This window comes from Acanthopagrus latus, chromosome 16 (genome assembly GCF_904848185.1).
Source record: "Acanthopagrus latus isolate v.2019 chromosome 16, fAcaLat1.1, whole genome shotgun sequence".
NCBI classification, from domain to species: domain Eukaryota; kingdom Metazoa; phylum Chordata; class Actinopteri; order Spariformes; family Sparidae; genus Acanthopagrus; species Acanthopagrus latus.
The window spans coordinates 11,123,394-11,149,027 of record NC_051054.1 but is presented as its reverse complement, the minus strand read 5'-3'; the positions used below and the strand labels follow the sequence as shown (position 1 = coordinate 11,149,027).

General features: G+C 41.9%; 1 protein-coding gene across 6 annotated transcripts; it reads left to right on the top strand.

The window, feature by feature from the left end:
- Positions 1–362: 362 nt before the first annotated feature.
- Positions 363–24,966, top strand: ppp2r5ca (protein phosphatase 2, regulatory subunit B', gamma a). 6 transcript variants are annotated; one of them, XM_037071400.1, is made up of 16 exons: positions 363–389; positions 962–1,027; positions 2,002–2,152; positions 14,156–14,355; positions 16,413–16,523; positions 16,813–16,905; positions 17,018–17,148; positions 17,667–17,726; positions 17,856–17,964; positions 18,287–18,340; positions 18,565–18,735; positions 18,833–18,960; positions 19,741–19,842; positions 19,959–20,031; positions 21,281–21,397; positions 22,238–24,966. In XM_037071400.1, the coding sequence occupies exons 1-16, from the start codon at positions 363–365 to the stop codon at positions 22,370–22,372; spliced, it is 1,728 nt and encodes a 575-aa protein (XP_036927295.1). In that variant the 3' UTR covers positions 22,373–24,966. The 6 variants fall into 6 exon arrangements, with proteins under 6 accessions (XP_036927295.1, XP_036927298.1, XP_036927296.1 ...); XM_037071403.1 differs by lacking the exons at positions 363–389; positions 962–1,027 and having other exon boundaries at positions 21,316–21,397; positions 22,238–22,372; XM_037071402.1 differs by lacking the exons at positions 363–389; positions 962–1,027; positions 2,002–2,152 and adding an exon at positions 7,151–7,368.
- Positions 24,967–25,634: the final 668 nt, after the last annotated feature.

The following is a 25,634-nucleotide window of genomic DNA, read 5'->3' as shown; positions in this document are numbered from 1 at the left end:
GCCCCCCTGTGGCACTCACAACACATCACGACCGGCTGCGGACACACATCCGTCCCTCGGGCAGGAGGATACAGCGGGTACCAGAAAGTGCAGCCACGGCAGCAGTAAGTTCGATGCTGACCGCGACCATAAATCGGCATTTTCTTCGTTCATGAACTCTATCTTTTTTGACCAGAGCGTGAGCTGTGGTGCGCAGCCACCCGCGGAAGCATTATGGCACCCTGCTGCGGCCGGGACTCAGGTCACATGGTGCGTTTACGGTCAGCCGTGAGAGCCACATCAGTGTGTAGCTGCGGACGTGTTAACCAGGCTGCTGCTGCTGTCAGTGTGTGACCGCAGACACTGGGGGAGTCCTTCTCAGCATGCCTCATAAGAGCAAGAAAGACAAGGTAAAGTGGATCTTTTTACGCATTTCTACTAAGTGTTTAATAGAATTCAGTAATATGAGTAGCCTAGTAGTAGTTCTATTTTTAGTCAGTCATCACACATAATGATATAAACAGCACAGACAGTGTAAACAAAGTCAACAGTCTATGTGTTAAGTATAGTGTATAGACAGGCCTGGAAGTAGATTGCTTGTATATATCATAGATTGTTATTGATTTAAAAGCTACCCTCCACAAGCAACAACAAATAAATATTCATTTCATAACCAAAACTACATACTTTAAGTTGATATTTGCATCAATAAGACGCAGGTCTCCTCATTAAAACCTTTTTTTTTTTTTTTTTTTTTTTTTTGAAGATTCTGTACAGTAAACTTCTCAGCTCGCACTTGGTCTCTTGTCCTTAGATAAACTTTTGTACACACTCCAACAGTGACATGTGATTAAATTTCATAACATGGAGAGTGAAGCCGGGAATCCTGTGAGTGTGTGAGCACGGTGATCGGTCCCATTAATAGTATGTGTGGCTTGTTGTTGATGTATTCTTTTCTTTTTATTGATTCCGTGTTCTTTAGGAATCCTCTAAATCTGGAAAATCTAAAAAGTCTGGAGGTAAAAATGGGCCTACGGACGACAAAGATGTAAGTATTTTATGAAGTTTACACTGTGTTTTGCATTGAGTACTTTATAAAACATACAGTAGATATAAGCAATGCTTTACTAGTGTGTTGAAAAAGTATATACACTAACCTGCACAGAGTCAGAACACTGCAGTTTTAGTGTTTATTTACATGTTCATACACTACTACAATCCCTAACTGCGACATTACACACACACATTCACCTTATCACATGCTGATATTACACAAGCTAAAGTTTAACAATAGCTTTTAACCTCGCGCTCCCTGCGTCCCCCAAAAAATTCAATACTCATCTGTTTATTTCCACATTAACGACCTTTCATCCTTGCCAAATGAAGGCAAAGTTGGTCGTGTGACATCACAGCATGATCTTGTGACTGCAGTCTTTATAAAAAAATAGTCCCATTCAATCCCTCCCTATCCCATCATGACTAGTTTGGATGATAATACAAGGCATCGCGGCAGCTATTTTGGTCCGAGTCATTTCTGACGTACATCAGTGATGTTGAGCATAGTGAGCACATCCAGATTGGAAGAGACCTGATTGATTGATTGCTGGACCTGCTGTTTGTTCCCATTGACAGCTTTATCAGACCCATCTGAGCTCAATTATTCTGTCCGCCGAGGTCCATCCCAAACTCTTGTCAACAGATGCGGTGCAGTACACCGGCGACCATGATCAGGTTGCTTCGCTGAGAATCACCTGATCTGATTCGGAAAGGAACTTGACCCTTAACCACAACACCCTCACCCCTTCTCCTCCTCTCCCTCCTTTTCCTCTCCTTTCCTCTCCTCTCCTCTCCTCTCCTCTCCTCTCCTCTCCTCTCCTCTCCTCTCCTGTCCACCTATGGTCTCCACATCTGACACTTGAGTAAAGTGATTCCTGTGCCTGCTTCCTTCATGGGGCAGGAACTACCTCGCCCTGCCCTGCTGCAGTAACGGGAGCCCTTCCTTTGCGACTCTTGTTTCTGCAGGGCTCCAATAAGAAAGTGCCTCCCGCAACTCAGCTGATGAGGGTGAAGCAGCCGGGGTCACACTCGGCCATGAAGAGAGAGAAGAGGTTCAGCACTTCCTCTTTCCCCCTCAGCGCTAACAGAGAGCTGCAGAAGCTCCTTGCACTGGCAGGTACGCCTTCCCCGTGTCTCCATTAGAAGCGCTCAGTCCTCTACATTTCCCTCATCTGTAATAACTCACATAAGCTTTTTACACTTTCTTCTGGGAAAAAAAACCCTGGGTGACCTCAATCTATGGCTGTATGTTTGGCCCATATGGAGGAAATGAATCGTATTAACAATTCATAGCCTCTGTGGATCCTTATAACCGCCTTTTTAACCTTGAGGCCTCTGCTCGCTACATAATTTATAGCGAAGCACACTGCCCATCAGCCTGATCTGTAATGCAAATGATGTGCAATCAGCTGCATCTCCAGGCGTACCTAGAAGAAACAGATATTACCCCCGGAGGGCCCGCTCATGTAAGGCAACTCTGGCTCACACTGAATGGACAAATCAAGCCGTAAACTCTGACATGTGTTGGATCATCTGGCATCTTAAGAGTCCTATAAATACTTTAATCTATACTAGACTTGAGCAGGAGCACGACTAAGCAGTGTGAACTACTGTGATGGCAGATTTGGAATTGTCTCAACGTTATTCTCACAGATCAGCAAAGCAGCCGTGGTAACCCCGGCAAAGCTAGCTGCCGTCGACCGTCCCTCGGATTCTCCGCTAGATTCGGAGACCAGACAGTGGGGTTGAGGTTTGAACATTTACATCAATCTTTCATGGCTTCTTTGTTTACACGCGGCATTACAGGCAGGATCTGGCCTAAGTGGTTTCCTGTAAACTATACCCAGCTATGCTTTGTGCTCATACCTGGACGAGCATGGTGACACTGCACAGGAACAATAGAGGTGTACACGCCGGAGGGATTTGTGAGTTTGAGGGGGACACGGCCACAGTGCGTCACCATCAGTCATGAAATGATAATTAGCTTAGGAGATTCGTGCCTCATTGCTGAGTTTTGAGAAGAAAAAATGTTTTATTTCAGAATGTCCAGGCTGGGCAAGAAAGACGGCACTATACCTGATATACAAAACAATATAAAATTACAGTAGGTGTAAGGTGGGTATTACAGATTAGATCACAATACAATATGATTCATGTTACATTGCCCCCATGATAACAACAGTATCAGACTAGGGACTTCAACATAATTGCTTTTCACAATATTATCCTGATAATCTTCAAAATATTATCAACATTTTCACATAAAAACTAAAACTGCAGAACTCAAAAAAAGTTCACATGTGCAGAATTCTGATTTTTTTTCTCAGAATTCTGGCTTTGATATCAGAATTCTGACTTTTTTCTGACTTTAATGTCAGAATTCTGACTTAAAAGTCAGAACTCAAAAAAAGTTCACAGGTGCAGAATTCTGACTTTAATGTCTCAATTCTGGCTTTAATATCAGAATTCTGACTTTAATGTCAAAACTCAAAAAATGTTCACATGTGCAGAACTTGTGACACGTGTAGAAAAACGTCAGAATTCTGATATTAAATTCCGAATTCAAAAAAAGTGTGTAGAATTCTGACTTTATTCTCAGAAGTCTGATTTTTAAAGTTAGAATTCTGACTTTAATGTCAGAAATCCGACTTTTTTTTCTCTGAATTCTTGCTTTTATCTCAGATTAAGTTAGAATTCTGACTTTTAAAGTTAGAATTCCGACTTTAAAGTTAGAATTCCGACTTTAAAGTTAGAATTCCGACTTTAATGTCAGAACTCAAACAACATTCACATATGGCCCTAATCTTCTTCCTTACACATATAAATCATAAGCCATCATAAATAATGTCTTCCAGCATAAATAAAGGATAAATAAATAGTGGTAACCTCATCTCACTGTTGTTTTTTAGATTGGAAAACTGTAGTATTTACACACATTCCAATTGAATTTTGTTTTTGTGTTTGATACTATGTGCAGGCCATGCGTTCAGCCACGGTGACGGGTTTAGGCAGGAATCAGAACAGTTCTGGTGTCAAAATGTTTTAAGGATGGATATATAACCATAGCTCACATACAGTAATTCTTGCAGTCTATGTAAATGAAGTTTATAGAAGTATACACTATAAGATGTCACGAAGGAGTGACTTTGGTAAGTCAAATTGTCCGGGGAATCTGTGTCTGCATGACATAAATAAGCAACTGATGTTGCCTTAGTTCTTCAAAATAAAATTACATTAGAGGAAAAAATACATGAACCTCTCACGAGTGTGTGGAGACCAGCATGCGGGCACAGACGGAATCACCGAAAGGCCAGGGCGATATGTAGAAATGGATAGTTTTTTTGTTTTTTTTGTGGCCACAAGTACGATCCATTTTTACACAGACATCACAAGATGGCCTTTCAGTGCCACAGGCTCTGTTCTCTCGGTCTGTGTGTGTGTGTGTGTGTGTGTGTATGTGTGTGTGTGTGCGTGTGAGTGTGTATGAGAGAGGACATAGGTCTGTAAACATCTGTGTGACAGTATCAAATGTAATGTCACAAGTATTTTGATTTTAGATGAGGTACGGGACATTTTATCTCACTATTTGGTTGAGTGACTGCAGTGCTGGTGTAGCCAAAATGTTGTCAGTGGGGCAACAATACATGTTTGATGAAGAGAGGTAAACAGTACGTCGTTCCAAGCGGTGGTGAAACATTTAGTGATGGGCTTGTGTTACTCCGGCACTAACGGTCCAGCCTGTGCTGCCATCTCCTGGGTGAAAACGGGAATCTATCGTTTTGTTGTTAAAATCAGTTTTTATGGGAAACCGTTTGGCTGTAGTATTTTGTGTATTTCATTATTGTGAACAAATGAAAAGACAAAATTTGTTGGTTTGAGTGCCAGTATTTGTTTTCTTTTCCTTCTCCACCTGTTGCAGTCAGCAGCAAGACTTTATACTCCTTGTGAAGACATGAATCTCTGGAAACAGGTCACACACATTTGATTTTAAAAAAGAGCTGATCAGCTTTAATAAAATTTACACAGTAGGTAAATATTGCCTTTGGCATGGACTATTTTCAGCAGCAGATTAACACACATTTGGTGAGTTGGTGTGTGTGGGCTTGAGTCTAATTGAACTGCAGTGTGTGAGTTATCATGGTAATAAAAGACACATCACTCGGCGTAACAATTTTGCTTATCCATGTGCTTTTTAATTGTCTTGTTTTATAGACAAAAATAGATTTACGCAGAACATCGCGAACCAGAATATTTTTGGTTTGATACAAATCCAGAGGGAGTCCTGGTGGTGTTTCTGAGCCCACTCCCTCCAGGCCTGTCCAAGCGGTTGGAAGTAAGTGGCAGGTTTCAGAAAATACCGCTGCCCGTTGTCATGGCTGTGGAATGTAATGGCACCTCTTGGAGAGGCTTTGGCCCCTCGGTGACAGAATACCAACAGAGAGAAGTGCTTGGTGATGAACACTTGGCCTCTCCTCTCCTCTCCTCTCCTCTCCTCTCCTCTCCTCTCCTCTCCTTCACCTGCTGTGACTCATTTTTACTTGCGAAAAGGTTTCAAATACAATTTTTGAGGTCATGTATCATATATTGGGATATGCATTTAAACAAGGTGTTAAGACCCGAAATATGACCAGGATTTTGGAAGTTAGAAAATGTTTCGTGGACAACCAAATATCAGCAGACTTTTGGGTGAACTTATCCTTTAAGAATTGCACATCCCATTGTTGTGCATATGACAATAAAGCACTTGCAGTTTAGTCAGAGTCAGAACAACAGTGACATGACTTACTGTAACTCCCGCCCTCCTCTGTGGTGGAGTTTTAATTAATTCGCTGTTAGATAATCGTCTGGTATTGATCTTTGTTGGAAAACAGCACAGGCCTTTTGTTATTTACTGGCTGCGAAGTGACTGAACTCCACTGTTATGAAAATCCCCGGTCGGCCCTGTGGTGTGAATGTGGTTTTGCCTCATGTGCCTTCTGACAAATCACATGAAACGAGGGAAAGGCACCCTGTTTGTAAAGATGAAATGCAGATTATTATTATTATCTGTCGCCTCAGAGTTGAACTTGTTTTGGTGCACATCCTCCTGAGACACTTTTTCACTAAATGAGTCAGCATAGATACATCATTCACAGTGTGATATGTGACGTTCACCTTGTCTTATATTGATAATTAAGTCACTGGATGAACTTTCAGAAATAAGGCTGCACGGAGCTGCAGCGGTTTCCTGCACTGTGAGCCTGTGCACTTAATTTTTCTGTCCTCTCGCTTTCATTTCCTGTTTACAGCTAATTTCGTAAAGCACATGTAAGACACTCAGAATAACATAATGCAGCAAATTCTGCCATTGCTGCGAATAGTGTGTGAGTCATAAAAGCCTCTCACAGAAAGCGCTGATGATTGCAGCTTCATTTTGTTGTTATTGGAGAGTACAAAGGTGTGCATCCATCTATTTGATATCTTTTTAGACTTAAGCAGGAGTGGATCTAGCCATTTATTCGAGTTAATATTGCCTGTTGTTTATTCAGGCCGGCGCTTCACCATACGTTTTGGATTGCCTTTTATCTTGTGAAGCGAATAAATCGCTCAGCAGCTTGCTTTTGAATTTCTTTTGTGTTCTCTCGCCGGAGAGCTCTGCAGTTTGAGTCCCTGGTCGTCCTGTCCTCAGCCCCTCATGTGGTTTATTCTTGTCTCCTTCTGTTCCTCATTGAATCCAAATGATTTGAGGGCCCCTCTGACCCTCTGCCACCTCTCCTTTGATAAAGAAGCAAGCAGAGATGACAGGAGGAAACAATGAGGGACTTTGAAGATTCAGCCCGGGCCTCAGAGTAAGTTTTTTCCAGCTGCTTATCCTCAGTCAGATTACGCTGAAAAACCCTGCTAATGGTTAAAACTGTGGAAAGGATTTAAGTCAATCTGATCTAAGATCTGTAGCAGGGCCTGCCTTGCAGAGACCAGTGAGCGGGGAGGGGGAGGAGCCAGAGCGAGAAAATTCCAATGCATGTCCCGCCCCCTTTGCCTCCTCTCAGCCAACCACCCTCCCTCTCTCCCGGCAGCCTTTGCCCTCATTGCTCCAGAGCGGCCCGCGCTCGGCCAATCAGCTGGCGCCTCCGCTGCTTACCTCACTAACTAGCCAGTTCCCTCCAGCAGCGGAGAGCTTCATTTTCTGATCTGCTTTTGTGCTAAAATGGAGGCTGGCCTCTCGCCCTGAGTGGATCGCCTTCCTGGTTGAGGTTTAGATGTTGACATGCAATAAATCCGGAGACAGGATGGTTGTGGATGCACCTAATTCCAACGGGCCCTTTCAGCCGGTGGCTCTTATGCACTTCAGAGGTACGTAAGGACGAATTATTCTTCCTGTATTGTCCTGGGGAATTAAGGAGAACGCGAAAGAGAGAGAGAGAGAGCGAGAGAGAGAGGGAGCTGTGTGTTGCTGTGCTCCTGTTCCCCTCCACTGGTTACAGCCTGGTTAGTCAGCATTCAGCCGCCTTGAGATAAGATAATTGTGCGTGTGGTTGTGAGAGCAGCCCTGTTGTGTGTGAAAGGAGAACCGAGGGACTGTTATTCGTGTGGCTTGCGTACATTTCTGTGAGCCAGGGCTGCTACATTAAAAAAAAAAATCTGGTTTTACTAGCTAGCTTGCTCTCTCTGCCCATCCCCCCGCGCCAAGCTAGTGATGTCAAAGGAAGTGAGGTCATAGCCTAGGGAAGGGTCTTCTCCCTTTTAGTTTTTTTTTTTTTCATGTGTTTGATTGCAATTGTGTGTTTTTGTGCGTGTGCAGTTAGAAATGGCAGCCTTTGAGGGAAACGCTTCAGAAGGAGTCAGTTCCTGTCTTCCCCTTCCTCGCCTCCTTCCCTAGCTGCTCTACCCAGCCCAGCATTTTTGTCACACTCCAGTTCATCTGGGCACAAATTGGTCATAGTGTGTAGGCTGTAGACACACACTGCTCTGCAGCAGGCAGCAGCAGCCCCCTTCTCCTTCTCCATCTCCCCCCCTCTCCACCCTTTCCCCCCTGTTATCCTTCTGTCAGCGACATGTTGAGGGGAAGAAACTGAATCTGAATGTGGCCCTTAATTGTGTATCTTTGTCAACAGTGCGACCTGGCCATTTTTTTTTTTTTGCCAGAGCGCAGCACTTATGTTTTATGGTTCCAGCGCCGGGCTCGGCCTCTTAATGTGTGTACAATGTACTCAGTCATGTTTGAAAGGCCCAGCCTGTTACCACTGTACTCGGGTGCAGCCCAGCGTTAGATGAAGCCTCGGGCAATTATTGATTACACTCTATTGAGCCACAGAGGCGACTGCCTTGAATGACAACTCAGTGTTGGGGAACAATCAGACTCTCTCTGCCTCTTTCTCGTCCCCCCTCTTTGTTTGTCTCCATCATTCTGACCCCGTTCAGACCAAAATGTCCATATCCGTTTCACACAGTGTCTACATTCGACGTTCATACCTGCCAACTGAAAATGTCGCAGTTCAATGTTCGGATGACCACTTGGAGTGGTTTTCACGTCCCTTTTCTCGCTTTTGTACAGGGCGAAACTGAAACTACAACCAAACCAAGAATGTGTGTATGTGAACAGGACTGTGGTGTATCACCTCACGTGTGGACTGTGTTTGGGACGTTTTTCAGAGCTTCTCACGCACACGAATGATGAAGTGGCCCTTCGGTATTGGTGGGAATGCTTTGGCCTTCATACTAAACATCATCAGGCTCCACAACCCAACATTTCCTCTGTATGTTTTGGGTGCATTCATGCCTGTCTGTATTTATAGTCATGTTCATGTTAACAGATAGTTTTGCGTTCTTAATGACTCACCAAACTGTGTGAACCAGCTCTCTGGATCTCTTTTTTTCTCTGTTTCTTCAAAATGCAAGACATCATCTTAATAACAAAGGCTGCATTATTAGTCACAAGGCTGCCTCCCAAGTTGCAGTGCAGTCGGAAAGATGGCAACAATGCCCATCTTTAAGTATATACCAAACAACACCTGTGCAGTGATCCATAAACTTTGCTCGACTCTATACTGTAAATGCTGGATGTGTTCTCCAGTGTTGCTTTCCAAAAGCGACTTTAATGAATGAATGGCTCCAACCTGGCTGCTAATATGCCTTCCAAGCTGCAAGACACTGTCCCTCTGCATCGCTAAAAATAGTGACCAGTCAGTGTTTACATTGATCATGCCGATAAAGCAGATTGCCAAACCAGTCCTGACTTCAGACCAGCAGCTGTTCATTTGACCCATTTACAGTGAAAAAGTGGAGACTGTGGTTCCAATGTGACTCCAGTTATTTATTACTTTTGTTTTGAACGGGGGAGCATTAAGATAAATCATCCTCTGTTCTCCACAAGACACGATAGTTGCGTGTGTGTGTGTTCCCCTCCTAAGGCTTCTGTTAGTTACATTAATAGAGGTCACATTGTGGTTAACATCAATTTTGGGATCACAACACTGGGCCTTTATCTGTTGCACAACAACCCGCTGGGGTATTTTAGGAGTGTACAGAAACTTTATAACACATGCAGATGGACTTATGTAATGCGAGCAACGCACGTCAGACACGGCCAGAGGTGCGAGGCATGGCAGCACATTCCAGTCCGGCTTCAAGTCCCAGTGCAACCAGCACACATTACAAAATCTGTTGGAACACAACCCTTATTAGTGGTTTCCTGAGTTCTGTGGAAGACAAATTTTGCAAGGGGGTTTGGTGGTCCTCTCTGAAGACAGTGTGACTTTTCAAAATAAAGAATACGGAATGTCACAGGATTTCGGGCCACAGAGTGGTGGGGGATGAAGGATTTTTGGATGCTATCTCTGAAGGTGGCATCACTCCTGGGATCTTTCAATTGGATCTTGGATTATTGCTGAAGATAAGATTGACACCACTTCTAGGATTATTGACGCATAAAAACAATCCCCATAAGTAAAAAGCCGAGTATAGCTGTAAATGAGGTATACCACAGTCGCATGACTTTAACATCACACCCACAAAGCTTCTGTATGGGCGGACATGTGTGTAGATAAGTGTCAGTGTTCAACTTGATAATGTTTGATGTCCCCAACAACCTCTTAAGTCTCATTTACCTGAAAGAAACAAAAAAAACAAAACACTTACAATGTTACAATTTCCTGACATTTTATGCTTTGGGATTAAATAATGTAAGCCACAGACATTAATTAAGGCTTTAAAGCAAAAGTCTTTGAGATAAGTGAATCTGTGCTGCAAAAAGGAGTGTTTTGAGGACTCATTCTTGTGGAACTCTATTGGATCAAGTCCACTTGGGACCATCTACACCATTAGATTTGGGAAAAGTAATATAGTTACTTTTTGACCTCTCCACATCAATTTTTCATTCATTAGACTTGTGTGGTGGTGGTGGTGCACCAATGTTTGGGGATATTGTTCACTAGTAGAGTGGTGTTTGAAATAGAACTAAACATTGATATACAAAAGGTAATCTAATCCTCCTTCTGTTCCACCAGTAGTCTGGTGCACCTCAATTGACCTAGCGGGCCTCATTCTGAAACCACACTGTGGAGACTTCCTCATGATAATGATAAATGTCCTGGATCCCCCTCTCTCTGTCTTATGTGTTTTTAATCAGGAGCACTGGCTTACATTGTTATTCTTGTTGTGACAGCGACAGTGCTTTTGGCCGTCAAATCTTTATGGAAATGGCCAATAATGGCAGCTCGCACACTTACCCTCTCTCCTTTGGAATTCCCAACCTCTCACTGTCATCAAGATAAATTGGCCGACTTGAAACTGACACTGCAGAGGTGTGTGTGCGTGTGCGTGTGCGCGCACAAGCCAAGTCTCCATTATGTCTGAATAGGATATCTCTCTTCTTACCTAGATTCTGCCTATTTGCAAGAATGTCTAGCACTGATGTGAGTCTGAATGTGTGTGTGCCCTTCTCTATTCTGTGCTGTGGCCCCTTGTCAGCTTTCGTATACCTTCATTGAAATGAGGGTATGATCAAATAGGGTTTAGCTGCCTATTATTTCCCTGAAAGTGTCCGTGTCAAGTTTTTTTTCTGCAGTGTTTCGCACCTGCACGACTGAATTGGAGTAAAAATGTTATTCTGGTCTCTTTTTGATTGGATATTATACTCAGCCTAATTAAGACAAGATGGAAGGTGGCAGCAGAACAGAGAGGCCAAATTAATCTCTCTCAGAGTAATGTGGTTTTAGATACATTTCTGCACTTATACGGCATGTTTGCACTGTTGCCCTGTTTGCTTTCATCAGCTGGTTATTACTCGTCAATTTTCCTTATTTGAACCCTGTGCCAAATTCATAAATCATGATTTGTCTTGCAGCCTGATTTGCTTATCTCAGTAATTGGAAGCGCTCTGCCTACAGGTTACAGTACAGCCATGAAAGAAGAATGGGATTTATCCAGCCCCCCCACCCCACCCCCTTTGACGTATGTGCCATGTATATACCTGATCTAATCTAATAGCCTCATCATGTACAGACAGCCTCCGAGCCAGCCCATTGTCAACGCCACACCCTTACTAATCAGTAATTACAGGGTATAGGAAATGCAGTTTTGAATCCCCGGTGTGACTTGTTGAGACAGTAAATCCTCTGTATGTATTTTTCAGGTAAGATGAGGATTGGATTAATTTGCTGACTGCTCTACTTTGCACCCTATTCTCGCATCATTACTGTGGATGTCCTCGTACAGTGTGGAGCAGAATTAAGTTTCAGGGCGAATACCTGGAAAAACAGCATAATGTTAACGCCAGGCTGCTGTAGGTGGCATGTGCTATGGGCATGAGAGTAGGCAGGGACTGCTCGAACATCCTCCTAACCTCATCTTCTGTCAGATGCAGAACATGGGTTACCAGCAGAAACACTAATGAAAGTATGAAACCACATTTATGTCAGTGAGGTTTTTGTTTTTCTCGCTGCATTGTAAATCACTACCAACCAAATGGGAGCATCTTGATCTGACAGACCTCTTATCTGTGTCGCACGCAGCTGCCTCTGTCAGTTAGATTAACCCGCACCTGAGTGTGGTGAAGGAGTACACTGACGTTCCGAATTTGCGTATTTTACTATGGCTGCAGCCGGGCTCGTGCAGAAATCAAATTTAGATCCAGGTCCGTCAGGGAAGAAAATAGAGATAACAGTCTTTTAAATACACGTCTGTTGTTTTATTGGGTGCAGTCTTATCTGAAACTTAAATTTTTGTGTCTTATTTGCATTTTAATATAGAACACTACAATCTTGATTCAGGTTTTGCAGGTGTGAAACGGTTTAGGTCAATATCAATAAATCACTTCAATTCTTTTAAGTCACTTCAATAAATGTTTTTTTTTTATTTGTGGCACAGAGTTAGATCTTACAAGAACTATACTACTCTCATGGCTATCCAGTCAAAATTTATGGCTACAGCAAGCAGCCGCTTAGCTTAGCGTAGCTTAAACAGGCTGGAAGTAATGGCACCAGCTGGATTGGCTCAGTCCTGTGAGACAACGGCACACCAGCAGAGGGTTGGATGTTAGTCAGTGTTACGGCCGCCAGTAAGTGCATGTGGCCCTACAGGTTTTGCGGTGTGCCCCACACTATTGTTGGCCCTCGCTGGTGGCTTTTTGCATGTTGAATTGGTGGCAGAGGCCGTCTGTGAGACAAATCGTTCCAATTGAATTTTCAGCTAAGCAAATAGAAAGTGCACAAGAAGAGAAAGAAAAAGATAGCCTTTTGAGCCTGGTGCTGTGGTCTCCATAATATCAGCTGTTAAGTGCATTTTCTCCTCATTTATCGCCTCCATCTCTATATTGGCTCTGGCCACCCTGGTAGGTCACCTGGTGGAGCATGTGCCCCCATGTACAAGAGGATAAGTCCTCAGCTGTGGCCTGGGTTTGATTCCAAGCCCTGGCCCTTTGCTGCATGTTTTCTTCTCTCTCCCCATTTTCCGGTCACAATCTTGAGCGGCCCTTTCATAGTAAAGGCACAGAAGCCCCCAGAAAAATGCTGCTTTATCAGGGCAATGGTTTGTATATCTGCAGTTCGAGGTCCTCAGGTGTCTTCTAGTTTAGTTGGCCATCAGCTGTAGTTATGAGTTATGTGGTGTTACTTTGCCACCGCTAGTCTTATGATGTTTGCTGTGTACAGGTGTCAGTAAGCTTATTGTCACCTTTGGACCAGGCCATGCTAGCTCTTTGCACGTATTTCCAGTCTTTATGCTAAGCCAAGATAATCTGCGGACATGATGACTTAGTGGTGTCGATCTTCTTATTGAGCCTTGGGCAATAGAGAAAAAAATGCTCAACTCGAATAAAATCAGCCAGATCCTGATTTAATTTTTAATTATAATACCGGCACACTAAGAGTAGTTATTTGGGTGGCTGAGAAAAACGTGTAGTTTTTTTTTTCTCCCCCAAACGGATTATCAAAAGATAGAACCAAACATTGTGAGAGACAAAACAAGCTACATCACAGATGTGACACATAACTACATAATTATGGTGTCAGTGTGTGTTATTTCTGCGCCACATGGGCAGGTAGGAATTTAGAGTAACTGAAATTTAGGTTTCCTCTTTGTGTTGTCAGGTGTGAAGTGTTGACTTGGGACTGGCCAAGATAGTTGGTTCACAGGCTGTGCTCCTGGGTGCTCTGGTGGAAATCAGGAAGTCCTCAAACTACTGTGGAAAAAAATAAAATGACTGACTGAAATAGAAATTTTTTTTTTTTTTATCCCTCAATTTGTGTGTCAACTGGCCAGACCGTGACCGTTCACCCACTTCCCAAATCCTTCATCATCCTCTCCCTCTCCATCCTGTCTCTTCTTGTCTCTGCTCTGTTCTCTGGGCTGTCACCATCTTAGCCTTTCTCTCAATGCACTTTTAGTCTTCATGACTCATTTGCCTGTCTTCATCACTCTCTTGCTGCCTCAGTGCTGTTTTAACTGTCAATTATGCCGCCCCCTCCTTTCTCTTGTGACCCCTCACTCTTTGAACATGGCTCCATTCTCCTGTACACTCAGCCGTCCTTGTTTCATCACCGCTGTGAGGCCTCGGTGCGCACTCAACTCCCTTTCGGTCCCTGGTCCCTGGACTCTTCCTACCTTCACCCACCTCACTTTTCCACCCTCTTTGTTTCCTCAGATGTGGCCCCCGCAGAGCAGGAGAAGCTCTTCATCCAGAAGCTACGACAGTGCTGCGTTCTTTTCGACTTCCTGTCTGACCCACTGAGCGACCTGAAATGGAAGGAAGTCAAGCGGGCGGCGCTGAGCGAAATGGTGGAGTACATCACCCACAACAGGAATGTCATCACAGAGCCCATCTACCCCGAGGTGGTGCACATGGTCAGTGGAGCTGGAGGGGTTTAAGTTCGTGGTTCAAGCTGAAGATGCGGGTGAAACTGAGAATAGGGGCAGGTTGTGGTTGAAGGAAAGAGCTAGGAGGAGCTGAGAACACATTATATAATCGAGCAGTGGGGTTGTGTCCCAGCTGATGATTGTTATCAGGTTTGGATAACGCTCAGGGCAGAAAATCTGTTTTTCTTGAGGTGTTCAGATATTCTATCTAGTCAAGTATCTGCTTGCTTTTGCCTTTCAAGTTATTTTTTAAGAATAAAGAGGGTTCAAGCTGAAGAGGAGAGAGTCATATGATTGTGGCAAAAACTGCACTAATCTATAAGACTTGATCAGTACCTTGGTTTATGACCACATCTGCAAAACTGTAACCTTCCCATCAGCCTCAGCATTGTGTTGTTTAGGTGTTATCATGGATCCACTGCTGTTATTGCCGCCCTCTGCCTCTGTTTGTTAGCCATTCATTGGTTGGATTCAAGCAGGAGGAGTGAGATCAGTTAGGGTAACAATATCAATGTCAGCCAATCAGAAGGCAGAATAGGACGGGTCTTGGCAAGAAAAGCACCGCTGTCTATTATGACATGCTGGAATGCAAACTATGAACGCTAAAATCTAAAGTAAGTGATGGTAACACAATCTGTCTTGTTTATACTTGGAATTATGAGCAATACTGGTACATTAAAGTTATTAAGGCTCAAACTGATGAATATTTTCACCATTATTCCATAACTATCTATAAAATGTGTCAAACATGTTCATCACAGTTCTCTTTCATAGCTTCTGTTGTGCCTCACTATAGGTTCACTCATGCTAGTTGGAGAACTGGGTTATGCAAATAGGCTAAAGTTTCCCAGAGCTTAAATTGAGGTCTTCAGATTGCTTGTGTTGTACAAACCAACTGTCAAAAAACCAAAGACAAATCCTCAGATTTAAGAAGCTATAAATGTTTGATGTTGAAAAATTACTGAAACTGCAAAATTGATCAGAGTTTGTAATAATAATCTTCCCTAGTTGCTAATATCAAACTATTCTCTCCACATCATCAAAGCCAACAGCAGCAGTGCTATAATCGCTGTAGTGACATTTCCATTTACAGTCTCCATTGTGGAGTTAATGCCCAGTCATCTTCACAGCCCAGTTCTGGGTTGAAGTGCAGCACTGCACAGACGGTTTATCTACCTTGTAGCCTGTCTTTTCGAACAAGGCTCCCTGTGTTTTAGTAGGCCACCTGCACTGTCCCATGATCTGCCTGGCAGGGAACAGCAGCCACAGGGGAGTCAGTTGACACTGTGAGAGACCAGAAACACAACACACTTGGATTATTGTGGGCCCAAACCCTTGGAGGCCAGTTGCAAGGACAAAGTTAACATTAACCCAAAAAAAGAAAAATAATTTGGGAGTGCATAAGATCGGGCATTTCATAGAAATTCACAAACACTGCCTAAATGTACTCCGGTGTCAAGACAGTTGTGTTTAGCTCCTCTTGTTTCCTTCACCGACTCGATCGAGATTCGACAGAAACCGCCGAACCATTTAACACGAGTGCTGAGAACTGAATAAAGGAGCTGTACTCTTCATATAATGGCAGCATTTATAATCAACCTTTTAGAAAAGTTAATGTGCATCAGACTTTGTGGAGACTCTTGTCGCAAAAAGGAGGCCTTGGTAACAAAGATGGTACTTTGATTGCGCGGACTGTTTTAAAGCACAGTGTTGTTCAAGCAGAGCAGAGTGAAATCCAGAGAGTTTATGAAAATAATGTAAAAATTGGTCCAGTTTGTTGATGTGGTTTCACTGTTGATCCAACCACAGGTCATGACTGTAAACATTTATTCAAGAGTGGGGATGTGGATAACAGGATGTGGAGGTCACTCTGTGTGTTTTAAGCTCAGTAACATCTATTCTGGTCAGTTATTGCCATAGGTATGATCGCAAAGTGAACTGTGACTTCGGGTTATTAAAACAACAGAAGGAAGTCAACTTAAATGGCGGTACTGTCCAGTGGAATAAACGTTCACTGTACTGTTTTCATTTTTCTCTCCTTCCAGTTTGCGGTGAACATGTTCAGAACATTGCCTCCATCGTCCAACCCCACCGGGGCCGAGTTCGACCCAGAGGAGGATGAGCCAACACTTGAGGCTGCATGGCCGCACCTCCAGGTTGACATTTAAATCATTTGATAACCGTTTAGTCATCCGCAGAACACTGAGAGTGCAGTTCTGTAGTCATTCTTTTTAATATCTGTAAAAAAAGAAACAAACAGCATATTATTGCCCCTGAAGAAAGAGAAAAATTAAATCTGAGGATTAATAAGCAGAATGTTTGGATCGCAATTTAAAACTGTGTTTGATATATTGTGTACTACCTCAACACTGAGCACATTTGACCTCTTTTCTACCTTAAATTCCATCAGTATTAATTCTCTTTGTGTTTTTCTCGTCTTTGCAGCTTGTCTATGAATTTTTCCTTAGGTTTTTAGAATCGCCCGACTTTCAGCCTAACATAGCGAAGAAATACATCGACCAGAAATTTGTTATGCAGGTAAGAAGACAACTATTTCTGCAAATTCTCGAGAGTGTATGATATAAAACAAACAGCACAATTTGCACTTTCACTGTCATTACACTAACATTTCATGTCTCTTGCATTGTAGCTCCTAGAACTATTTGACAGTGAGGATCCCAGAGAGAGGGACTTCCTGAAAACGACCCTTCACAGGATTTATGGAAAGTTCCTGGGGCTGAGAGCATACATCAGAAAACAGATCAATAACATTTTCTATAGGTCAGTGCAGTTCTCACACTCATTTTGTATGCCATTACCATATGGGCCCTATATTTACATGCTCTGGTGTGTAATTGGTTCATACTCACCAGTCGATCTCTTCAGCCGACAGGGCTGCAATGGCTTCAATGCAATCCTTTGGGGAAACTGACCGTCCACTAATGGTGCTTGTTTTTTGCCACGCACAGTCCGAGTGACATGAGTCCCACAGTTAGAGGAGTTAAAAGTTTACTCAGAGGAACTGCCAGAAAGATTTTGATTTCCAAGGCTGACTATTTAACAGCTTTTGACAATCTACAACGATGTCTTCTCCTTGAAAGAGAAGACAAAATTCACTTTTAATTGACGTGACTTTGATGGTCAGAGTTACCCTAAAGGATTTATATTGCAGCCGTGTCCAGGTTACCAGCTGCATTACACTGACAAACATTTAAACAAAGGGCCCGGGTTGGAAAGATTATCAGTTTCCCTTGAGCCTTAATATTGCCACTGAAGGAAGTCCCTGTTTGTTCTTTCAGGTTTATCTATGAGACAGAGCACCATAATGGTATAGCTGAACTACTGGAAATACTTGGAAGGTAAAGCCCGTAGCTTCAGTTTGTCCTAAATGTAAAAGCTTTCTAATCATCAACTGTTAAATCCCACAATAGCTGTTCAATCACACTAGGTGTCCTGATTTGTGTACTTCATTTGTGTTTATTTCCCAGCATAATCAATGGATTTGCCTTACCACTAAAAGAAGAGCACAAGATTTTCCTGTTGAAGGTTTTATTGCCTCTGCACAAAGTCAAATCACTCAGTGTCTACCATCCACAGGTACGTTAAACGAGAACTGAATTGCGAAAATCTATACAGAGAGAAATGCGTTTACATATGTTATTTACATATGTCATGTTTTGAAAATGTGTTGAAGTATTCTTGTCCAAACCTGCTTTGAGTTCCCTCCTCCTCTTCTTTTCTTTCCTGAGAGCAGCAGGTCATTCTGCATGTTCAGTGAAATAAAAAAACTGGCGTTACAAGTTCCAGTTCCATCCCTCAGGCATCACATGTCCACTGCCGTGTTACCTTTTAGTCAACTTGTGCGTAAATTCAAATGCTTTGACAGTTAAGTGGTTGGATCTGTTTATGTGTTTTGCAGCTGGCCTACTGCGTGGTGCAGTTTTTAGAAAAAGACAGCACTCTAACTGAGCCGGTACGTCGAATAACATTTCATCTTGAATCATTTTTCTCTCTTTGTGTAATACTGCTTGCTGAAACTAAAATAAAAAATTTGCAGTTGTTTTTTTGTGTTAGATTTGCAAGATTATAAACTGCTAAATATTTGTTTGGTGCCATTTCATTCACTTCTTTGTACCACCGAAAGCTGCTCTCCCTTTATCCTCTCTGACTGGTTATCTTTCCCCATCATCACATCAGGTGGTAATGGCTCTACTAAAGTACTGGCCAAAGACTCACAGTCCCAAGGAGGTGATGTTTCTCAATGAGCTGGAGGAGATCCTGGATGTCATCGAGCCCTCTGAGTTCGTAAAAGTGCAGGAGCCTCTCTTCAGACAGCTGGCCAAGTGTGTGTCCAGCCCTCACTTCCAGGTAACTGACAGCCGTACCTTCAAAAATCTGCTATTTCGGGTGCAGTGGTGGTGGGTGTCTGTATATACTCCTTACCGAGGTGTTTTGTTTTCTGTAGGTGGCAGAGAGAGCTCTGTATTACTGGAACAACGAGTACATCATGAGTCTGATCAGCGACAACGCAGCGAAGATCCTGCCGATCATGTTCCCGGCTCTGTACCGCAACTCTAAGACCCACTGGAACAAGTAAGCTGCTCAGCTGTCTCCACACGTCGTACTAATGCTCTGCACTTCACACTGCATGTGACGGCGATGTCACACTATGGTGACATCTCTCAAGTGTGTGCAGATACTAGAGTGCGGTCACAGAATGTACCCTGCTGCACATCAGCTAAACAGATTTATTTATCGTAAAGAATTTCCAGCAGGTTGTTTATCATGATCTATAATGCCTTTTTATGGTTTCTTTTACTGCACATGAGCTTATTAGACATCATTTAAAGGTGCAGAAAATGATTCTGGAGAACGATGGTTGATTGTTGAGAGTACTGAAACCTTCTGTCTCCAGAACACTCTTATTCCAGCTGCATTGATACTCAGCATCTTAAACATTTAACTTTTTTAATTTGCTGTCTTTAATGCACAATAAAAGAGTGCTTTGCCATTCAGTCACTTTATTATCTCAGCATCTTAACACGTTGAACAGAAAGCTGAAAGTGAATGAATCATTTCGCTGATGCACAGAGAAGTCATCGAAAACTATCACCTATTATATAATTGAAGGCTTTGGTCACGACAAGGCATTTGAAGATGACACCTTGAACTCAAGCTGTCTTACATTAAAAAAGAAAGCTGGCAAAAACAACAATTGATAGTTTTTTCTTTTTTGTGCCATTTTTTGACTGAATTGTCAAACTTTTGTATCACTTTAGGTTTGTTGCTGGATGACAAAAGTAGCCGTTACAGTAATGTTGCTTGGATTTGTAAAGATCTGACTTACACGTGTGTCTATGTGTGTATTTGCAGGACCATCCACGGCCTCATCTACAACGCTCTGAAGCTTTTCATGGAGATGAATCAGAAGCTCTTTGATGATTGCACACAGCAGTTCAGGGCTGAGAAAAACAAGTAGGCACCACAGACTCTTCTGCCACTCGATTTACCTTTTGTGAGGGGGAAGAAAAAAAATTTCTGAGTGACTTAATTGCAATTTGTTTTTTGTTTTTTTTATTCCCACGTAACAGAGAGAAGGCAAAGTCAAAAGAACGCGAAGAGGCTTGGGTCAAGATTGAGAACCTCGCGAAATCGAATCCACAGGTGAGTGCATGCAATCATTTAACCAGCCCCTGATTTTCCTTTACTACTAATGTCTGCTGAGTGCGTGTTTGTAGAACTAATACATATGAAATAAGTGTCTTGTGTTTTGTTGAATTGTAGTTTCCATTTTATCCCATTTTCGTTTGCTTAAGACTCTTATTTTGTAGTCGGACTGGTAGTTAATTTTTATTTATTTATTTACTTTTTAATTTTCACTGCTGGTAAAGATAGAAAGATCATGATGAGTTCTCCAATGATGTGCTTAGTTGTGGTGAATGGTTGAATCAGACATCTCTGAAAGTCTCTCTGAAGAAGCATTAGATTCCTTTAAGCACAATGCAGTTTGGATTTGAATCCTGCTTTCTAACTACTGCCCCCTCTCCAAAACTGTATTCCACTGGTGTACATTATTAATTCCATGCAGCATTTAAGGGCTAGTTCAAAACGCATTTATTCACTTTCTTGCAGAGAATCGGATGCTTAAAATGATACCACTCTCATGTCTCTATAGTAAACTTGAAGCGACAGCCAACAGCTGGTTATCGGCGAGCTCCAAAGGTCACAAAAATCCTATCTCAACTCTGCGCAGTAACTTCCTGAGGTTTGCCCAGCAACCAGTTGCGATTTCAGGAAGTCACTTCATCTGGCACATACGGCATCTGTTAATCAGCAAATGTTGTTTTCACACTTTAGGATTAAGCAGACAAGATGTAATGTTACAATTAGTGAGAATTAGAGAGGCGCGTAGATGCATTTTGGTTTTTGAAAGAAGGCACCGTGCTAGCCGTTTCACTGTGTTTGCAGTCTCTGTGCTAAGCTAATGGCTACATACAGTAATTACAGTATAGACATGAGTGGTTTCAATCTTTTCTTCGATTACTGAGCAAAAAAGTAAAGTAAATGTGAAACAAAATTAAACATTTCGACCCAACTAAATTGGTGGAAAATGTGGAACAAAATCTATAGCTTGGTGTCACCTGCGACCGATGATCTCTTGATATCATGTGACGCAGCTCCATTTTCAAGTTCAGCACTCCCAAGTAAATCCCAATAAATCAGTAATTAAATCAATTTGTTTCTTGCACCTCAACTAAAGCACATAAAACTGATAAGTGCAATAGATCAGAGTTGCTTCTTTTAGTCAGCTCAGAGCCTCTTGATTCATTCTTCTTTGCATGCGACTGAAAGTCTTTTCTCCATCCTTTTGTGTTTTTTGTTTTTTTTTTGTTTCCCTTTTTTTTCAACATAGTTCTCTATGTATGTTGATTCCTCTGACCTCAATAGTCCTGTAGCAATGGAGACGGATATCCCTTTGATAGAAGATGTTCAGAGGTTAAAAAAGACAGTTGAGGAGGGCGCGACTCAGGTAAACCTGACTTTCTCTCTGCCTCTATTCATTTTTCTTCTTAATAATTACTCTATATATTCATAGATTTGTGTCTCAGCTAAGCTTGCAAAGTCTTCTAATTGAGGCTGCTTGTACTACAGTTCTTATTGTATACTTTCTGTGTAATTTGTAGCCTTGGTATTGTTTGAAATAACAAATAAAAACAGAAAAAAAGACATAAGAGCAAATCTGAAATGGACTTAACACTGGAATCAAGAGTTTTCTTTTTGTGTGCCTGCTTAACAATGCATGTTGTGCAAGTATGAAGCCCCAAAGTGTCCGATATTATATATACAGTCTATAAAGAAATGATTAGATAATGCATTTTGCAAAAATAATGGGCCGAGTTATTAAAACTCAGCCAATTAGTATATGTTTATGGTGTGTTACTGTACAGGAAGTTTACTTTTCATACAAAAAGTGACATTAGATCACTTGAGTCTGAATTTGAACTTCTTGGTTAAAGGATATTTGAAGCAATGTATTCCCAAAAATGATTTCATGATGTCCCAGTTTTTAACCATCACACACTTTTGGGCTCCATAAATTTAGTGCAGGATGTCTGCTGATGCGTATTTGATTTAAATTTGTAGTGTATTTGTCCAATATTGACTGGCTCAGCACATCATGTTTTCATTCAGTCTTGTTTTTCTTCCATAAATTCAATTTTGATGTCTGTAACTGAGTTGTGCTCGAGCTGTTGTGCTTTATCTCGGAGATATGATCAGAACAGGGACAGTTTGACACAGAACATTTGGCATGTTGACAGCAGACGACGACACGATATGTCATCATTAAATGTGTCCCATCTCCTCTCAGTTGCAGCATGACCAGCGGAAAGAGCGGCCTATGGTGCGACGCAAATCTGAGTTGCCTCAGGATATCTACACCACAAAAGCCTTGGAGTCCCACCGCAGAGCTGAAGACATGTTGACCACCCACGATGGACTCTAGGTCCCGCCACCTGCCGGCTCTTTGGTCCAACTGCCCCTTCAACCCTCGACAGCCATGGACATCTTCTTTGCCCAGGTGCCGGAGTTTACACCGGCGACCCAAGTTGGGCTCTCCATCCCTCCTCCTACTATGAGTTTACCCAGAATCCTCAGTTCTCCTTCATTCCTGCTGCCCCAGTGCAGAACCCTGTATCCACCTCCCTCAGATTTCTGCTTTCTCAGGTTTTACTCTTTATTTGGAGAAGAGCGGGAGTGTGTTTGTGTGTCTTTAGGCCCCTCGCTACATTCAATTTGTCCCCCCCCCCCTTTCGGTTCCTCTTACCTTCCTTTCTCCTTCCACACCCCTGTGCGCTCACTGTAAATGTGGAACCTCGGAGTATGGACACCGCGACGCTGGTTCCTTCATTCCTTCTTGCAAGCATGTTCACAATGGATTGAACATAGGAACTGACTGACTCACTGTCACTCGTCTCTTGGTCTCTGCTTGGTTTTCTTTTCTGTCAAAGGGAACAAAATCGGAACCCGTTGGTCAGATGAAAAAGACAAGACTTTCCCGTCATCCGTTGTGTGTCTGCTTTATTTTTGTTTTCTTTTTTCTTTTTGCTCACTCTTAACGGACATCTTGTCAGTGCCAACACCGTTGTGTTCTTTATGTTTATTTCATGTTTGTATCTGTGACTTTTAACAGGGACACCTGCCTTTTTGTTTTTCACTATTGTTTGAAAGATTTTATTTTGTTTTTTAGTTTAGCACACCAGACCAAACTGAGGCCTGTCCTTAGCCTTGCAATGTCCAGGAAAGATGGCGAGGAAAGGAGAAGTTGTCCTGTGGACATCTGACACTTTCCATTTTATTCTTTTGTGCCATATGCCGCTCTTTTATATGCTTGCTTCCTTATGTTCATTGGCAATATTTGAAAACCAGACCATAGTGATGCCTAGACAGTTCAAACAATGGTACTCACTGCTGTTGAGTTGAGGATGAAGCTGAATGAAAGCTGTTTGCTACCTAGGTTGCAGTAGTAATATCCGGGGCCTGGGTGTAGCAGGAGGGGCCCTCAGTTGCTTATAAGGGCAGCATACTGAATGAAAATGAGGAGATCGGCTGCGGGGTGTTGAGGGTTGAGTGGTGGGTTTTATAGATATATACATATATAAATACACCCCTATTTATTTTATAGAATCCCTATGTCTTTTACTGTAAAATAAATGGGGATTATTATCTTTGTAAAAGAAATATAATCAGAAATATACATTTTGCTGAGTGGCAGAGGAGGCACAGAGGACGTACACTCTGCTCACTGACGATTTTTAGCAGCCGTTACTACAATAGGACCTTTCATGCTTGTATTGTTTATTGTTTTTGTTTTTTTTAAGTAAAGAGCATGAAAGTGTTGGTACTGTATGCTTTAAAGATTTTACAATAGAAATTAATTTATTATCAAACATACAAGTAGCTATTAACATATTGACATCAAAAGATTAACACACAAATGACTTGAGAGCTACCAAAACTCCCTTTTTAAAAAAAAAACAAAAAAAACAAAAAGGTGTGTTGTGGCCATCCGTAACTTCAGGTGTCTGGTTTGCGGGTTTTTGTTTATTGTGTTGTTAAAGTCAGAACCCTCTTCCAGTCAGTACCATTGTTTAAACTAAGGAGGTCTGCTAGAGTTCTTCATATTTGATGTGTTGTATTTTTTTGTCTTGTCTCTGGAGGTTGGTAGCGTGGATGTCAGGTTTCTTTTTTTGGATTTTCTTTCGTTCTGGCCGTTCAGGATGCCCAACGCTGAAACACACTGGTATCAGATGGCCACAAAAATGCCAGATGCTGAAAAATAAAACTGACATTGTGACTTGGCTTGTTAACTGTATTAATACTGTATTTGCTTGAATGCAAAAAGATGTAAATTAAAACTACCATGTTAAACATGTACCTTTTACCCTGGAGGAATGCCATTCACCAAACTGATTGATTTCTGTTGTCGAGGTCATTGCGTTTATGAAACAGTCCCGCTTGCTGGGAGAGATGTTTTATGGATTTTATGAGTTTATGAGTCAAGAGATGTTTGAGGTTTATTTTAGTGCTGATAAACGAGTCACCTGTGATTAAAAAAAAAAAAAAGAAAGAAAAGAGATGATTTAAAAATGATTTGGTGGCTTGTTCTGTTTCTGCAGGATCTTTGCAGATCTTTTAATTTTAACATATTATTTCCAAAACATGATAACTTAAAGTGTCCTTTTGTATGTGACCTGTACTATATGATTCATTTAATATTGTATATATGAGTTACCTTGTTTCATGTAGTGTTATATCTAGATTAATTTTGTACAAATTGTCCCTCTGTACAGAATAAAAACATCAATAGCAAGTGAAAGAAGTCAATCTGGCACATACCGTCTTATTTCTTCTGTTCTGGATGTACTTGCAGCGACACAAGGATTTTAGAAAATGTTCTTATTTTTCTGATTAAAATCTGCAAAGTTTCTTCCCTCCTCTATATAACTGACAAATGTTCATGCCCGTTGTGTGCTCCTATCACTGTCTTTAGTGGTGTACAACTATATAGAATGAATAAAGAGATTATTTGAATATATATTTTCAACCATGCATCCATTTTGGCTTTACTTCACTGGCAGTTTTTTTTTTTTTTCCCCTCAGTTGTTTAAACGGGTTTCCCAAAACTATATTGGCTTTCATCAAAACTGAAAGCAACCATAGTGTTGTAGTCAAGATGATCTGAACAAGACCGAGACCAGACTGCGACTCCCACACTGCATGACACACTTACAATAACATGTCAAACATGCAAACCGTAGGCACGTAGAGCCCATTCACCCACAAAGATGAGTGAAAATACCTCTCCATTCAGCTTTTCATCAGTAGGTGCATGTACATGTGCACCTTAAGAAATGTTTCGATACAATAATGAAATCAAAATGCACTCAAAACCATGTTCTCTTTTGACAAAAATGTATTATTTCTACCAAAACGACACACACAGCTTCCATATGAAAATCTCTCACAGAACATTCATTCCAACACTACTGGTGACTTTAAATCACTACCATCAAAGTATGTTTCAACACAGTTTATTGGATTGTTCATTTAAACATTGCATTGACACTACTTGTATCAGAACAAATGTGATGCACATTCATCTATCCAGCGAGCTCAAATTGGGCTGAGCTCACCTAGAACCTAGACTTCTAAACATAAAGTAAATACTGCAACGTAGTAGAGGCCACCTGGGGCCTCTCTTATGA